We start from the raw sequence: 17888 nt of genomic DNA on the forward strand, positions 1-17888 counted from the left end.
GTCAGCAGGCCTGGCTTTGCATGTCTTGTTAGGTTCTTACTGGCACCCGCTCCCAGTAAGGCGCACAGGGGGCAAGGTTCCGGGGAGCAGGGAGGGCTGGTGCTTGTTCCTCCACCCCCCAGGCCAGGCTACTCACCCACTGTGAGGTCCAAGTGATTCCTCTCCCCCAGCGCCCGCAGCCGGTAAAGGCAGCCCCTCTGGTAATAATACTGCAGGAACTGGACACAGCCTGCAGGGGGAGCACAGCACCCGCCTCAGGGACTAGAGCACCCAGCGAAACTGCCACTGCAGGCCAGTTTGTCCTCACTGCCCAGAGGGTCCGGGGTAGGGTGCCCGTGCCTGGGTACAACCCCCCCCCCCACACACACACACTACAACCCCCACCACACACACGTCTGAACCAGCTTTCTCAGGCACCCCCAACACACACACACACACACACACACACACACACACACACAGTACAACCCCCACCACACACACACATCTGAACCAGCTTTCTAAGGCACCCCCAACACACACACACACACATACACACACACACACACACACACACACACGGTACAACCCCCACCACACACACGTCTGAACCAGCTTTCTCCCTTATCCATAATACAAAGACAGCTCAGGTTATCTGAGAATCCAACTAGGCCCCAACTAGGCTAGAAACTTCCAGAGCTTCCCTAGACATGCAGTATGCACTCAATGGATGCTTGCTGGAATGGGGGCACCATGCTGGGAGCTGTGTGCAATGCTGAGTTGGGGCCTAGTTGAATTCTCAGATAACCTGAGCTGTCTTTGTATAATGATGCATTAAAGAGACAGTTCTATACAGTGGGGTACTTTGTAGTCATTAAAAATGAGAAGGCAGAATTCTGTGCGTTGACATGGAAAAATGCCCACGATACTTGTTAAAAGAATATAAACTAGGTTATAAACAAAGCTATGTAGAGGGACCCGGTGTTTAAAGATCATACGCAATGTAGTATATGTGTATATAAGTATTTATGAATAAAAATGTTTGAAAGGACATAGATTTAATAACACTCTAAGGGTGGGATTACCCATAATTTTCCATCTTGGCTTATAAGTCTGTCTGTGAGCAGGGTTTTATTTAAAAACTAAATGGCATTTTTTTGAATATTTAAAGGGACCAAACAGGTACTCCGTGAAAAGCAAATCCCTCTCTCTCTCCTTGTCTGCAACCATCCAATCTCTGCTTCCCAGAGGTAACCCCTTATTGTAAATAAATCTGGAGCAATTAATTCTTAAAGGAGAAAAATAACATAAATTTCCATTTTAAGGAAAACAAAATTAGTGCCCCCACTACCTTCGGTCCCTAAAGGGTGCAACTAGGGAAGAAAAAGACAGTGACCAGAGCTCCAGGGAGTGGCAGTGGATCAGACCATTCCTCTCCTGGGGCTGGGGGCTGGGCAGGAGGATGGAGTTGATGGGGTGGGGGTGGGAAGATGGCTCTTTCTGGACTTCTGGGACCCCCCTGGGCCAACCAGGGACCTCCCCCAGTCTCATGCCCCACACAGGATACACCCTTCACCCAACAGCCTCCAGTGAAAGCCATGAGTGCCCCTCCCCCCAGTCTGAGCAAGAGACACTCACTCTGAAAGATGGAGAACGCTAAAAACTGATTTCGAAACTTCTGATAAATTAGTCCGTTAGGCCTGCAGAAAAGTGGGGGAAGAGTGAAGCCGAGCCCTGCTGTGAAAGCATTCCTTCATCCCACCCTGTCTCTGTTTCAACCAAGAGAGAAAAAAAGATGTTCCATCCAATTTCGACCTTCCTTATCACGTCTCTGGGGCTGGACCAGGTGATTTCCATCATTGCTTTAATCAATTTTAGAACCAGGAGAGCTCATGCAGGCATTTTAAAGCCTAAATTCCCACTGATTTCCCTCCCACCTCGGCAGTCACAGACCTGTGTCTATTCTGTCCAGACTTGTTCCCTGTCACCTCTGCCCTGCTAGCAGGCAGACAGGACATTCCTCAGAAAACTCCCAGCTGGCCTGGGGTCTCCCTGCAGATCCACTGTAAGCTCACACTTTCCTTCTTGGTCCAAAAGTCAGCTCCCAAGGCCCTGGCATCTGGGCCCCCTTGCCTACCACCAGTCCCCATTCACAGGCTCCCTAGAAGGGTGAACAGAGGCCCTGGGGCACAGCAGGAGACACTTACCAGGTCAGCATCACTCCAGACAGGAATGTGGACACGTAGTGATGAGACACCCACCAGCCTTTGATTCTTGAGAGAAGAGAAGGAAATGAGGTGGGGAGAGAAACGCAGGCATCCCCCTGCTTGCCAGCCTGTGTGTATGGAAGGGTGCTCTGTGGCCCAGAGACAGCTTCTTGGAGCAAGAAAGACACCCAAGCCATGACTCTTCCCCTCTGTCCTATTAGATGCACAATCACACAGAGACCCAGAGAGGCACTCGGGCCTCCAGCAGCTTCTCACTACCCTCAAAACACATCCCTAACCTCACAGTGAGTCCAGGTCCCGCCTCCCTGTCCCCCAACCTTGCCCCCTGCCTAAGATGCTCCTGGCATCCTCTTTCTTGAATCCACCAAGCCCACTGCCACCTCAGGGCCTGTTATGGGCTGAAATGTGTCCCTCCAAATTCCAATGTTGAAGTCCTAACACTAGTACTTCAAAATGTGACTGTAATTAGAGACAGAGCCTTTGAAGAGGTAGTTAAGGTTAAATGAGCCCCTAAAGGTGGGGCCCTAATCTGACAGGGAGGGGATTCTGAAAAGAGACACCAGGGGTACGCAGGCTCATAGGGAAAAGGCCCTGTGAAGTGGGCATGTGCAGTGGCCATCTGCAAGCCAAGGAATGACCTCAGGAGAAACCAACCCCTGCTGGCACCTTGATCTTGCACTTCAAGCCTCCAGAATTGTGAGAAAAATTTATGTTGTTCAAGTCCCCTTGTCTGTGGTGTTTTGTCATGGTAACCTGAGCAGATTAACAGGGCCTTCGAACTTGCTGTTCTCTCTGCTTTAAGACCTAGGCCTGCCTGGCTCCTGGACCAGTTTTGGACCAACTGCTACTTCCTCCAAGAGGCCTTCCCTGACCACCTTGTCTAAAACAACCAGACAACCCCACTCTGGCTCACATTACCCTACTTCTTCACCATGCTCATCACTACCTGAAATTATTTTCTCATTTGTTTTGTAAACTCTCTTCCCCACTCAAAAGAGCAGGGATTGTCTGTTCACTGATGTATCTGTTCATTGATACATCAGGGTAGGTGTTCAACAAGCATGTTGAAACAACACAGAACATGCACACATGTACGCATGTGTGACATGTATGTCACCCCACCCAGAGGCAGAGACACAACAGACTGTAGACGCAGCGTCTCTCTGGGAACCCCATGCCCTGGGCTGCTCCTCTACAACAGGCCCTCACCCTGTACTCACTGGTCCCATCCAAAGCTGTGGGGACCTTGTTGTCAGAACCCAGGATCCCCCAGCTCAAGGCCCTTCCTCCACAGCAGAGCAGGGAGCTTGGCAGTCATCCCCTCCCCAGTGTCCCTTTATTCTTCAAAGTTGCTGAGACTGTCTCCGGCCTCTGCTGGCCTCCCCCACCCCTCTCCAGGAACTAAGTTATCAGGATGTGACGATCTGCTCTGCCAAATACCCCCTGGGAGCAGCCAGACTCCCTCCTCCCAGGGACAGAGAGGTAGAGACTGCAGGATGCCCAAGGCATCCACGTGGGAGAAACAGTCAATCTTCGTCTTTCCAGAACTCTCTCTTGGGAGAAAACTAGAGTGGGGGCCAAGAGAGGAGATGCAGTCCAGGATTCTCACCAAACAGAGGAACCTGAGAATCTGCTGGTTATGGAGATGGGCTGCTGGATTAGACTTTCTTTTTAACTAAAATCTTTCTGCAACTTGCTTTCTTGTTTTGATCCCCAAGCCAGTATCCACAGCCCTGTTGCTGACTTCTTAAATGCAACATGATATTTCAGGATATGGCTCTGCCATCATCTTGGCCATTCCTGAACTGTCATCATCATCCCCCATGCTGTCACGACATCCTGTGGAAGTCCCCCGTGCGATGATGCTGTTTCCCCATGGTGGCTTTCCCACCAGGAAGTACAGAGGATGGTCAGAGGGCATGTGCATTGTTACTTCTCAAATTACTCTCCAAAGCAGCTATTCCAATTTATACTCCCATCAGCAGTAGAGGAAACTACTGAGTTCCCAAACCCTCATTAATGCTGGATACCAAATCTAAAATTTCTGCCGATCTTATCATGTGAAAGTTGGTGTGTCATTGGGGTGTGAATTTGCATTGGATTTGAGTTGTCTTAAAACCTTCCAGCTAGAATGCAGATGTCCTAAGAGCGTGACAGCACCTGATTCCCCTCTGCTCTTTGCAGCCCTATAGTAGTTCCGGCCATAAGGTAGGTGTTCAGGCAGTGGCCTGTGGATGTTTGAGGGGTTATGGTGAGGAACAAGATTTTACTTTTTTTATTTTTTATTTTTTTTGTCTTCTTAGAGCCGCACCTGTGGCATGTGGAAGTTCCCAGGTTAGGGGCTGAATGAGAGCTGCAGCTGCCAGCTTATGCCACCGCTTAGGGCAATGCCGGATCCTGAACCCACTGAGCAGGGCCAGGGATCAAACCCGTGCCCTCATGGATACTAGTCGGGTTCGTTACTGCTGAGCCACGACGGGAACTCTAGGAACAAGGTCTTAGGTGGCTCTTTATTCTGAGCACTAAAGTATCTAGTAAACAGTAGGCACTCGATAAATGTTGAAATGAAAAAAGTGATGTCCAGGAGGTGTGGCTGGTGAAAGCAGCAGCTGGTCTCGATGCCACCAGCTCAGAGGTGACAGGAGACTGATGCAGGTGCCATGTGGATTGGATGCCATGTGGACAGGATGAGATGTCCATCCACTTCTTTGTTCCCAGTCTCCCCCTCCCCATTCCCCCATCTTGCCTGTCAGAGTCTACGAGGCCCCTTGGCTCTAATTTTGTCAGAAAATACAGTTGGCCCTCTCCTTAGACTTTCAGCTTGAAGAACAACCAAGAAGTCCTGCAAGCCCTGGAGTCCTGGTGACCCCCATTCTCCTTTGTCTAACCCCCAAAGCTCCCCTGAGAAATGCCCTTTCTCTGGAGTGGCTGGAGCCAGACGCAGGCCCTGGGCAACAAGCTTGGCTGAGCAGCAGCTTTTAATTTCACAGCTCGCCATGCCCAGAGCACAACTCTTAATTTCACAGCTCACTGTGCCCAAAGCCCAGCGTTGACAGATGCCACCAATAAACACAGCTCAACGGCACTGGGAGAGGCTAAAAATGGCCTCTTCCCCAGCATGCGTTCACCAGCCCTGTCGTCCATCTGCACACCCCAGGGCTCTGGTTTTGTGCACGTGTGTATGTTTATATAACAGTTTTATTGTGATGTCATCTAGACACCATACAATTCACCCATTTAAAGTACACAAGTCAGTGGCATTCAGTATATTTAAAAAGTTGTGCAAGCATGACCACAATCAGTTTTAGGACATTTTTCTCACCCCAGAAAGAAACCTGTACTCATTAACAGTCACTCTCTGGGCCTGTTCTGCCACAGAAATGAAGCCTGAGGAACTTGTGGGTTTTTTTAATGAGCAGACAGTAGATGCCCCAGGGAGGGTGGTGCATGCGTGGCTAGAATGTAGGGACAGTATTTCCTGGTGCCTGGGAATTGTGACTGGAGAGCTCCTCTCCCTTCCAAGACACCTTAGCCATGTGTGCATGTGTGCTTAAGTTATGTGCACCAGTCACTATTCAACCCCAGGCTGCTTCTGGCTCTGAGCTTCAGGGTCACCTGGGGAAATGGCTTCTGCACTGAAGCACCCTCTCTCCCCTGCCACCCCTACACCTCTGTATCCTAAGAAGAGCGCTTATAAAGACTGATTAGAGCTACATATTGGTAGGCTGGCTTGTCAGAAAAGCCAACATGATTCCTCATTCATTATTTGTTCTGGCCCAGAACTACTGTAGAGGACATCTGTTGTTTTGCCTGTCTGTCAATCAGTCCCCATTCTGGTTTGCAGCTTTGTCTTTCTTTAGGGGAACCACCTCGATCCCACACTCAGTCTGGGTGGGGTGGCTGGAGTGCAGCTGAGGAAGATAACTGGGCACATGACCCAGAGCCAGCCAATCAGGGTTCTGCATCCCTCCAGCCACAGTGATTGGTTCAGGGATGAGCATGTGAGCTGTGCCTAACCAATCAGAAGTCTGTCTCAAGACTGCACCTTGACCAGTAAAAAAAAGGTGCTCTCTCCTTTAGGATTGTTAATCTGAGGGGTTGCTGGGAGCCAGTGCAGGGGCCAAAGAAATACTGAGAAGGAGGGGGACTGTAAACGTTGAGCCCTTTTGACTTCTTTGAACTATTTCTATACTCCAAACAAATGCCCCTTCATGTTTACTCTTATCAGGTGGCTTTCCCTCATTTGCAAAATTTGCAAGGGAGCTTGACTTGCTTATTGCACTAAATGAGGTAATGAGCTCAAATGAGAGGCATCAGACACAAATCAAGGGTGGCTCCATGATGGGGGTATCCCCCACATCCCTACTCTCTAGGCATGTTTTCCCCAACACACCCCTAATTCAGGTCTCAGATGCAACTGGGAACAGGACAAAAAAGGCTCAGATCAAAACTGGGCAGCAAGCCTTCAGCAAGCCCATGTAGCTCAGGTCTAGCTGTCTTTCAAACACCACTATGGCCATGACTTCCCTTCACTACAGAACTTGGGTTCAATTCACAGACCATGAGGTATCTACTGGGTATGATCTGCAAGCTCCTGAGCTGGCCCTGGGGTGCGTCAGAGATGAAAGGTAGCATTCATCCCAATCTGGACTCTTCCCTCCTCCTCACTGTGCTTTCTTGAAATGGTTTCTTAGCTATTCTTTAATAAGGGCCAAGTGTGAGGGGCACCTCACAGGCACCTCCCTTGCTCGCCCCCAGGAAAGAACTCAGCTCCAAGAAGGAGCTGGGGGAGGATGGAGGCTAAATAACCAACAGATGTTGAGGATGAGTCACAAGTTTAATCACCCAGATTCAGTCTACCTGCCATGTCTCCCTCCCCCACAAATTGCCCACAACTCCCATAGTCATTCCAGAAGATGAGACGCCTTTACTGGCCCACCTCACTCATGGCACACTCCCCACCACCATCTGAATCTGTGCCCGAGGCCAGAGTCGGGAGACAGGCCTGATAGAATGGTGCCATTACAAACTGAGATTCCTGAAGCACATTTGCCACGAATGGTCTTTTTAAAAACCTCAATGACTGCTCCCCAAAGGCTCAGAGTGTATGCTGTCTTGGACTCCTTAGCTCAGTGTCTGGCACTTAGAAAATGCTCAATAAACGTGTGATGTATGGCAGGTCAGGGGCAGAACGGACCACACACAAAGCTTTGCATTACAAGTTCAAAGGCCCTCCCTACTGTCCCATTAGAGTACAAGCCCTAGGGAGGCCCCAGAAAAGACGCCACTAAAGTGTCAGGCAAGTGAGGTGTCTTTGGAACTCCTCTCTTCCCCTTTAGTCCTGCTCCCTGTTTTCCAGGTGTGCCCCACACTTGCAGGGACCTCCAATCAGTCCTGCTCTCTCCTCTTAGGGAACCACCCATCCAGAGCTTGTCACACAAGAAAAGAGACCAGAGTAACTTTTACTGAAATGTTAGTGACCGTTAAAGATGTGGCATGCCCTGAACACTCTTAATATGAATCCATCAGGACAAAATTCCACATCTGACAGCAAGCCCAGGGGTGCAGAGAGAGAATTAGTAGCAAGACAGCCTTGCTCTTTGCCCTGGGCCCATTTCACCACTGGGTTCTACCCTGGCTCCCTCCCAACCACACCCCAAAGCAGAAAGATACTAGTCACTAAAATGAAGGAAAACTACAAATGTTATTTATTTGGTAAGATTTTCTACTTCAGTGTTTCCCAAAGCATGAGTTAGGTACCACCAAGTTTTAGATGGGATTCAAGTGTAACTTTTTCTTTTTGTCTTTTTAGGGTTGCACCTGCAGCATATGGAGGTTCCCAGACTAGGGTAATATCGGAGCTGTAGCTACTGGCCTATGCCACAGCTACAGCAATGCCAGATCCGAGCCGTGTCTGCGACCTACACCATAGCTCACGGCAGTGCCGGATCCTTAACCCACTGAGCAAAGCCAGGGATCGAACCTGCATCCTCTGAGTGTAACCTTTAGATAATATTTAAGTATAACTCTAGATGATACTGAATCACCTGGTGAGAAGTCATCTTTTCCATTCTTTCCATTCTCCTGATTAAGTCAAGGAAAGATCCTTAAATGCTATGACATCTTTAAAGCCTCTCACGATCTGCTCATCTCTCTTTACACACACTTAAGAGAAACATCAGCCCTCAGGTTCAGAGCCTTTAGGAAGCAAAAATGATTGACTTCAATTAATGAAACAATGAAAACGAAAATCTATTTTTACACTATTTCCTCTTTCCTGCAACTGATGCTCGTTTTCCACGTATGGTGGTGAAATAAAGTTTCCTTTTGAAATAAGTTAATATTTATGTAAGTTTTTTAAAAAAGGAGAGGGTGGACTTCAATGTGAAAAAATTATCATCCAGGTGATATGTGGACAGGGTAAAAATAGTGTGCATGGGACAAGAACGAAAGCAGTTTGAGAAACACTGACCTTTTCTAAAGGGCTACATGCTACAGGGCTGGGTACCTAAGAATAGCTGTTCCCCTGGTCCTTACCTCTTGGCTCTACATTCAGGGTAAGGCCTGGAAGGGCAGGGATATGCCATAGGAGATCACTGGGCAGAGAAGTGAGAAGGTGGCAAATTACTTTTGGGTTTAGCAAACACCCCAATCTTAAATACACAGCTCCTGGCCATTCTTTAGCAGCCCCCAGGAAGGAGGAAGTGGGGAGGGTTGCAAGGTTGTTACTTTCTGCTTAAGGAAAAACAGGGAAAAGAATGGTGTGCCAGGGTTCAAATGTCTAAAAAGGCAAGAGACCTGTGGAAAATGAGTCCTGCAAGTGGCAAGTCATGGATCTTAATTTAGTCCCAAGACTCTCATCTCCCTGTGGGGGACCATCCACTTTTCTCACCACAATCCATTCATCTTTCTGGTGACAGTACCCTAACTTTCCTCTGGGGAACCATTCCTCTCCTGATTTTCACCTTCTAGGCGTCCAGTGACAGGCCCTGGGAGTGGGTTCCAAAGGTTCACAACTGGCCAATCACAGCAGTGCATTCTCTGACCACAGTGTCTGGTTCAGAGACTGGCACATGATCACTGAGTGCCAAGAGGCCTAGTGAAGAGAGGACTGGGCCCTATTTTACTGCAAATGCTAGATATAAGGATGTGAGCCTGGAGCTGCTGGGTGCTCCTACTTGGAACCTAAGAATAAAGACAACACAGTAGAAGGCATAGGTGAGAGACAGAGAGAAACTGGGTCCTGATGACATTGTCTGAACACCTGGATTAAGCCTTACCTGAAGTCAGTTCCAATGGATCCATTCCTTGATATGAGAAATTAATGTCCTACTCTGTTAAGCCCATCTGAGTTAAGTCTTCTTGAAAGCAAGAAACTGACCACAGCCAGCGAAGCTGCATCAGCAGCAGATGCCATTTTCCTCCTCCCTGGGTCTGAACAGCCAAGAATACCCCCCATCCCCACCCCAACAAGGAGGAAGGGAGGATGAAAGTGACAGCCCTCACCTCCATGACAGATTTCGCTTTGACCCCCCCAAGTCCCCCACACAGCTAGGCCCCCCATTACCTTGAGCCGTTGCTGATAAGAATACTCTCTCGAATCGTCAGGGTGCAGTAATACCACACCAGCAGGAAGTTAAAGATTTCATCCGTCACCCTGGTGTAGAGAGACAGCCCCAGGGAGGGGGGCAGGCATGAGAACCAGGGACGGCTGTCCCACCCCCACCACAACAGAACAGCAAAGCAGGATGAGTACTGCCCACACAGGTGTGCCTCCCAAAACCCCCCAGGGACCCCCACAAGGTCCTTTCTCCACCTACAATGCCCATCCTCCCTCAACTTTCTATCCAAATCCTACTGGCCCTTAAGGCTCTAGCCGAGGTTTTTCCTCCTTCCCCAACCACTCAGCCCACGACAACCTGTCTCCCTTCTAAATTCGTAGTCTGATGTGAAATTCCTGGTGGGATGACAACAGAAGGACTTTAAGCAGGAAACCTAATATGCAATTTTAAATTGCCTGTAGTGTTAACCCCAGTATAAACTCCCCTTATCCCCTTAAACCATCTGTAAACTCTGCTGCACATACAAAAACATGAATTTAAGAACTCCCTGCCTCCTCTGCATGACCACAGCCCTGTGCTGGGCAGAAGAGGAAGAATGTGGCAGCTGGGGTCCTGCTGTGCCCTGGTCAGAGGGGAGAGCCACAGACATGCCATGTGTGACCTTGCCAGAGGCCTGCCTGGCCTCAGCTTCGCCATCTGCAAAATGGGAAGACTGGCCCCCTCTGTGAGCACTCCTGGGTGAAGGGTCCTGGGAGAGAGCCAGCAACGGACAGCCCCTCAGAGGGCTCCCCTGCCACTGACTCTCTCCAACGGGGCCTCAGTGAAGACTCTCTGACCCTGAGAGAAGCACCTCTGTATCTCCTGGTGTCATACAGATCCATTCCATGTGGGAACGGAGGGCAGGGAGATCACCATCCCCTCCATTTCTGTCCCTGAACTAGGAGGTCCTCCCCTCAACTATAAAGGCCCTGGGAGGGAAATGGGAGGATAACAATGTTTTGTTTTTTTAGGGTCACACGCCACAGTCACAGCAACGCTGGATCCGAGCCGCCTCTGCAACCTACACCACAGCTCATGGCGACACCAGATCCTTAACCCACTGACGGGGGCCAGGGATCAAACTGGCATCCTCATGGATCCTAGTCAGGTTCATTAACTGCTGAGCCATGAAGGAAACTCCTGTAACAATTATAGTTAAGCAGTTCCTGTCATGGCGCAGGAGAAATGAATCTGACTAGGAACCATGAGGTTGTGGGTTCAATTCCCAGCCTCGCTCTGTGGGTTAAGGATCCGGTGTTGCCGTGAGCTATGCTGTAGGTCACAGATGCGGCTCAGATCTGGTGTTGCTGTGGCTCTGGTGTAGGCCAGCAGCTATAGCTCCGATTAGACCCCTAGCCTCCTGGGAACCTCCATATGCTGTGGGTGTGGCCTAAAAAGACAAAAAGACACACACACACACAAAAAAAATTATAGTAAAAGACATTCAGAGACTTGGGGGAGAGTTTGGGAGAATGAAGATGATAGATTCCTACTTAATTGTGTAAATCCACAAAGAAGGGATAACATTTGAGTAGGGCCTTGAAGGTTAAATATGTGGAAATATATCTTCATTAGAATTGATTATAACTAAATTTGACCTGTTGACACTCATAAATGTACATATTATGCTCATTTTTTTTTTGGCTGCGCCCACAACACACAAAAGTTCCAGGGCCAGGGATCAAACCAGGGCCACAGCAGTGACCCGAGCAGTGACAATGCCAGATCCTTAATCTGCTGAGCCACCAGGGAACTCCCTATGCTCACTTATATTGTTCCACTTGTTATTTTGTTAAAAAAAATGATAGCATAGGGAGTTCCTGTCATGGTTCAGTGGTTAATGAACCCAAATACCATCCATGATGACACAGGTTCAATCCCTGGCCTCGCTCAGTGGGTTAAGGATCCAGCATTGCCATGACCTGTGGTGTAGGCCAGCGGCTGCAGCCCCAGTTCAACCCCTAGCCTGGGAACTCCATATGCCATGGGAGCGGCCCTAAAAAGACAAAAGACGAAAAAAAAAAAAAAAAGCGTAACTGCTACACATTGCATATTAACATGTCTATTTAAATCTTAGACCAAATAATCAATATGCTATACTAAATGCTATCTTTATTTATTTATTTTTTTGGGCCATGAAGTGCTGTGGCTTGATGTGGGATCTCAGTTCCCAGACCAGGGATTGAACCAGGCTGCAGCAATGAAATCATTGAGTCCTAACCACTAGACCACCAGGGAACTCCCCCAAATACTATCTTTTTTTTCTTTTTCCTTAAAGTACAGATGATTTTCCATGTTGTACCAATCTCTGCTGCACAGAATGCTATCTTTTAAAAAGACATTGCGAGCTTCTTTGAAGCCCTGTGACCCTGTTTCATGGTTACAGATGACAGACTCTCAGCCCCTCTGAACCACTGCCTACAGAGGCTGTTTCAGGAGGGATAGGGACAGGCTGGAGACATGAAGCCCAAGTTCAAATTTAGACTCTGCCTCTCCCAGTGGCAGAACCAAGGACAAGTCTGCAGTTCTCCCAGGCCACCACTTCCCCATTTGTAAGGCGGGGAAAGTCACAGCACCTCCTGCTTGAGCATTAGCTGAATTTAGAACAGTGTCTGCAGCACAGGAAGAGCTGTGGATGTCCCCAACATAATAATTTTGGAAGCACTGCAGAGCATCCAAAGTCTAAGAAATGATTCTCAGACATTAACTCTGAGGAAAATCAAAGGCCTACTTGACTTAAACAGGAAACAAGGGAGCAAAGACGGCCTTGCAGTTCACGGGGTCACTTAGGTATCTCCAGACAGGAGACAGGCCGAGGAATGGGCTATGGTTACCAGGATATTTTCCATTGGTCCCTTCCTTTATTTTATCTGTAAAGAGAGGAGTGAGGAGTTCTTGTTGTGGCTCAGTGCATTAAGAACCTGACATAGGGAGTTCCCATCGTGGTGCAATGGTTAACAAATCCGACTAGGAACCATGAGGTTGCGGGTTCGGTCCCTGCGCTTGCTCAGTGGGTTAATGATCCGGCATTGCCGTGAGCTGTGGTGTAGGTTGCAGATGTGCCTCGTATCTGGTGTTGCTGTGGCTGTGGCCGGTGGCTACAGCTCCGATTAGACCCCTAGCCTGGGAACCTCCATATGCCGCGGGAGCGGCCCAAGAAATAGCAAAAAGACAAAACAAAACAAAACAAACAAACAAAAAAAAAACCTCACATAGGAGTTTCCGTCATGGTGCAGCAGAAACGAATCCAACTGGGAACCATGAGGTTTCGGGTTCGAACCCTGGCCTCGCTCAGTGGGTTAAGGATCCGGCATTGCCCTGAGTTGTGGTGTAAGTCGTAGATGTGGCTCAGATCCCATGTTGCTGTGGCTGTGGTGTAGGCCTCAGTTGCAGCTCCAATTCGACCCCTAGCCTGGGAACTTCCATATGCTGAAGGCGCGGCCATAAAAAGAAAATTAAGAGAAGAGTGAAAACAGTTGTATGGCCCTGGCACATTAGGGACTTGCTTGAGGGGTTGGTGTCAGTCTGTTCTGCCAAGGTATATGAGCTTCTTGTTGCTGCTATAACAAATGAGTGGCTTAAAGGAACACACGTTTCTTTTCTTACAGTCCTGGAGGTCAGAGTCTGAAATAGGTCAGCAGAGCAGTGCTCCTTCTGGAGTTTCTAGGAAAGAATCTGTTTCCTTGCCTTTTCTAGCTTCCAGAGGCCACCTGCAGTCTCTGTCTCACACCACTCTGATCTCTGCTTGTCATCACATCTCCTCTGACTTTGACCCTCCTACTTCCCTCTTACAAGGACCTGTGTGATCACACTGGGCCCACCGGATAATCCAGGATCATCTCCCCACCTCAAGACTCTTAATTTAATCATCTGCATAGACCTTTTGCCATGTAAGGCCACACATTTGAAGGTTCTGGGTCCTGGAACAAGCACATCTTTGGGGACCATTATTCAGCCCGCCATGCCAGGCAACCACTAACTACTGGGAACTTGCAACATTGCAGGCATTTTACGCAGATGATCTCTCCAGGTCCCTGAACGACCCCACAGGGCTGGCTCTTGTGCAAGTGCACTTACTCAATCCGTGCTAGTCTACATGGCTTTCAAGAGCCAGGATCTGCAACTCCTGGTGCATGTCTGAGGGCTTTCTCAGGCCACCAGAGTTCACCCTGCTGTTGCCAGAGGGAGATCAGGAGGGCAAGGGGACCAAGACTCTCTGGGAGTTGATCTTCCCTTGACTGACAGCAGTTGGATGATGAACCACTAGCTCCCTTGCCCTTCAGGCAGGGATAGCTGAGGCATGTTCTACTCTGTCCTCCATTAGCACTAAGCTCCAGGTGCCCATAGGATAACCCTTCCTTGTCTCACTTCCATTCCCCTACCAGTGTTTCCTGGGAGCACTTTCTGAATAAACTACTGGCACCCAAATGCTTGTCTTGGTGGTCTCTTGTGGGGGGGGGGACCCAAACTAAGACAATACTACTTCCCATTTCACAGATGAGGAAATTGAGGCTCAGAGATGAGTTGCTCATCCAGCTCTCCTCACTGCCCTAGTTTTTCTTTTGGCCATGCCTGGGACATGTGGAAATTCCAAGGCCAGGGATCGAACTGCACCACAAAACTGCACCATAGCAGTGATGACACCAGAGCCTTAACTGCTAGGCCACCAGGGAACTCCTCCCTTGCCCTAATTTTAACCCATAAAGGTGCCGTGGGTTGAACAGTGTTCCCCCCCACGCACACTGCCAAATTCATATCTACCCAGGATCTCAGAATATGACTTTATTTGGAAAGAGGATCTGTGTAAATGTAATTAGTTAAGATGAGGTCACACTGGGTTAGAGTGGGCCCTAAATCCAATTACTGTGTCCTCATAAGAAGACCATGAGAGAGAAACAGTGACACACAGGGAAGGACGCCATGTGACCACAGAGACAGACTATAGAGTAAGAGAGCTTTTTTCCTTTTTTTTTTCTTTTGAGTTTGGAATTCCCAATTTATTTATTTTTAATTAAAGTGTAGTTGATTTACAATGTTGTGCTGATTTCTGCTGTACAGCAAAGTGACCCAGTCATACATACATACACATTCCCCTTCTTATCTTCCATCATGGTCTATCCCAAGAGACTGGATATAGTTCCCTTTGCTACTCAGAATGATCTTATTGCTGATCCATTCTAAATGTAATAGTTTGCATCTACTAACTCAAATTCCCAGTCCATTCCACTCCCTCCTCCCTCCTCCTTGGCAACCACAAGTCTGTCCTCTAGGTCTGTGAGTTTGAAATAGGTTTAAACCAAGGGTATGTCAAAGATTGCCGGCCACAACCAGAAGCTGGGAGAGGTAAGGAAGGATTTCCCTCAACTTCCCAGAGCCTTCAGAGAGAGCCTGGCCCTGCCAACTGTGATTTCAACCTTGATTTCAGACTTCTAGCCTCCAGAACTGTGAGAAAATCTATTTCTATTGTTTTAAGCCACCCGGCTTGTGGTGCCTTGTTACGACAGCCCCAGGAAATGAATACAGAAAGGGATTGGAAGCAGTGGAGATGCTAGCCCTCAGCCAGCCTTAGAACTCGACAACACACCATAAGTTTGTCCACTGAGGGCCCTAGATGTCCCAGCACAAGGAAATCTGGTTTCACATCAAGAACTTTCACCCCTTCCAGAGGGGTGTGTGAGCAGTCATTACGGATGTGAGCAGCCTTTGCCCTCCAGGGAAACAGGCCAGGCCTGAGGCAGCAGGCGGCATGGGCCCAGGGCTTGAAAGAGCCTTTGTTTAGACACTCAAGTGGGCAGACCAGCAACTGGACTCCCAGCCAAGCGCCTGCCAGGAAATAAACCCTTGACACGTGGGTCAAATGCCCAAGCCATACTTGGCTGCCTCCCCTCAGGGCAGAAAACCCAGGGCTAGAGGGAGAAACAAAACCCCCTGAGGCAGCTCAGCTTCAGCTCACTGGCCTCATCCCACTCAGGGCAGCTGCTGCTCTCAACCACACCCCTGGGTGCCAGGCCCTGGGCAAAGCCACATATAGTGTTAAGACAGTGAATTGTCACAACAACCCAGTGAGGCAAGGTCTGGTGTTACCCTCATTTTACAGATAGAATGACTGAGAAACCCCAAAGGAAGCTGCCCATGGCAATAGCCAGTAAGTCTCAAAGCCAGGATTCAAACCCAGGCAGTCTGTAGTCTGTCTCTTTCTTTTCTTCCTTTCCTTTCATTTCCTTCTTCTTTTTTTTGGGGGGGGGGGGGCTGCACCGCAGCATACGGAGGTTCCCAGGCTAGGGGTCCAGTCAGAGCTACAGCTGCCGGCCTACACCACAGCTCAGAGCAACGCTGGATCCTTAACCCACTGAGTGAGGTCAGGGATTGAACCCGCAACCTCATGGTCACTAGTCAGGTTCATTAACCACTGAACCACGACGGGAACTCCTATTTCCTTCTTTCCTTTCTCTCTCTCTCCCTCACCCTACCCCCATCACCTTTCTTTTTGTAACTGAGATATAATTCACATAATAAAATTCACTCTTTTTGTTTTTGTCTTTTTATAGCTGCACGTGCGGCATATGAAGTTCCCAGGCTAGGAGTTAAATCAGAGCTGTAGCTGCCGGCCTACACCCCAGCCACAGCAACGCCTGATCTTTAGCCCACTGAGCAAGGCCAGGGACTGAACCCGCATCTTCATGGATACTAGTCAGGTTTGTTACCCCTGAGCCATGACAAGAACTCCCAAAATTCACCCTTTTAAAGCCTACAACTCAGTGGTTTTTAGTAGAATCCCAGAGTTGTGCACCCATCACCACTTTCTAATTCCAGAATACTTTCACCACCACAAAAAAAAAAACCCTTCCAGCCCTTGGCAGTCACTCCCTATTTTCCTTCCCCCAGTCCCTGGCAACCACTGATCTGTTTTCTGTCTCTATGGTATTTGCATTTTCTGGACATTTCATATGAATGGGATCATACAGTGAGTGACCTTTTACATCTGGCTTCTTTCATTCAGCATCATGTTTCCTAGGTTCATCCATGTTATAGCCTGTGTCAATACTTCACTCCTTTCTGTGGCCAAATACTATTCCATTGTATGGATGGACCACATTGGGCTCTTTCTTTTCTTTCTTCTGCGGCATACAGAAGTTCCCCAGACTAGGGGTCAAATCAAAGCTGCAGCTGCTGGCCTACACCACAAGCCATGGCAACGTCAGATCTAAAGCCGAATCTGTGACCTATGCCACGGCTTGCGGCAACGCTGAATCCCTAAACCACTGAGCAAGGCCAGGGATTAAACCCAAATCCTCATGGATACAAGCCAGGTTCTTAACCTGCTGAGCCACAATGAGGGCTTTCTTAACTACTATGTTGCAAGGCCTTCAGTAGATACTTGCTGAAAGCTGTATGTCAGACAGAACTGCTGCATCCCATAAGAAATGGTCCCTCTTGGAGTTCCCATCATGGCTCAGTGGTTAACGAACCCAACTAGTTCGTTAACCATGAGCGTTGCCATGAGCTGTGGTGTAGGTCGCAGACACGGCTTGGATCCCATGTTGCTATGGCTGTGGTGTAGACTGGCGGCTACAGCTCCGATTCGACCCCTAGCCTGGGAACCTCCATATGCCAAGGGTGTGACCCTAAAAAGACAAAAGACAAAAAAACAAACAAAAAGAAATAGTCCTTCTCTTCCCTATGCCTTATCACACCAAACACAGGAGATGCAAGAGAGGCCCTGGAGGGCTCTCCCACAACCCTCCTCAGCCCCAAGGCCCCATGCATGCATCACCACAACCCGTCACCTGTAGTGAAGGACAAATCGACAAGCTACAGCACCCAGGAGCAGGATGATAGTCAGGTAGAGCTTGAACTTCTCATACTCGTCCTTGTAGGCAAATCTGCAGGGAGAAATATGCCCAGGAAAGGTCACATACCTATAGCCCATCTGGGGGCAGGACCCTCATCCCATCAGATTCTTGACTTGCTGATCACAGTAAGGGAGACTCTTTGAATTAATGGTGATGTTCAATTTGGGAAAGAGGGCCAATGGGCAAAGCTTCCTATGTCCTTGAACTCCTGGTTTGAGGTTCTAAGC

The 17888-nt window shown here is 48.8% G+C and overlaps 1 protein-coding gene across 21 annotated transcripts in view; it reads right to left on the reverse strand.

Annotated features, from left to right (window-relative positions):
* Window positions 1–17888, reverse strand: part of TMEM120B (transmembrane protein 120B) — a 58799-nt gene that overhangs the window by 13778 nt on the left and 27133 nt on the right. For 14 of the 21 annotated variants that reach the window (XR_014827313.1, XR_014827315.1, XR_014827306.1 and 11 more), the window contains exons 5-9: window positions 17596–17691; window positions 9775–9864; window positions 2187–2252; window positions 1618–1679; window positions 137–229 (exon numbers count right to left, since the gene is read on the reverse strand). Coding sequence is in view for 6 of the 21 variants with exons in the window: in XM_084996268.1 (XP_084852394.1) it covers window positions 137–229; window positions 1618–1679; window positions 2187–2252; window positions 9775–9864; window positions 17596–17691 (407 nt within the window). In the remaining 15 variants the exon portion in view is untranslated. Of the gene's footprint in view, window positions 1–136; window positions 230–1617; window positions 1680–2186; window positions 2253–8744; window positions 8804–9774; window positions 9865–17595; window positions 17692–17888 lie in introns of all 21 variants that reach the window. The other 7 variants (XR_014827318.1, XR_014827320.1, XR_014827317.1 and 4 more) reach the window with 3 other exon arrangements.

The sequence above is a fragment of the Sus scrofa genome, chromosome 14 (genome assembly GCF_054392235.1).
Source record: "Sus scrofa isolate SSC_HxYL_T2T_F1_AM1 chromosome 14, Sscrofa_HxYL_maternal_Yorkshire_Landrace_v2.0, whole genome shotgun sequence".
Classification (NCBI taxonomy): Eukaryota; Metazoa; Chordata; class Mammalia; order Artiodactyla; family Suidae; genus Sus; species Sus scrofa.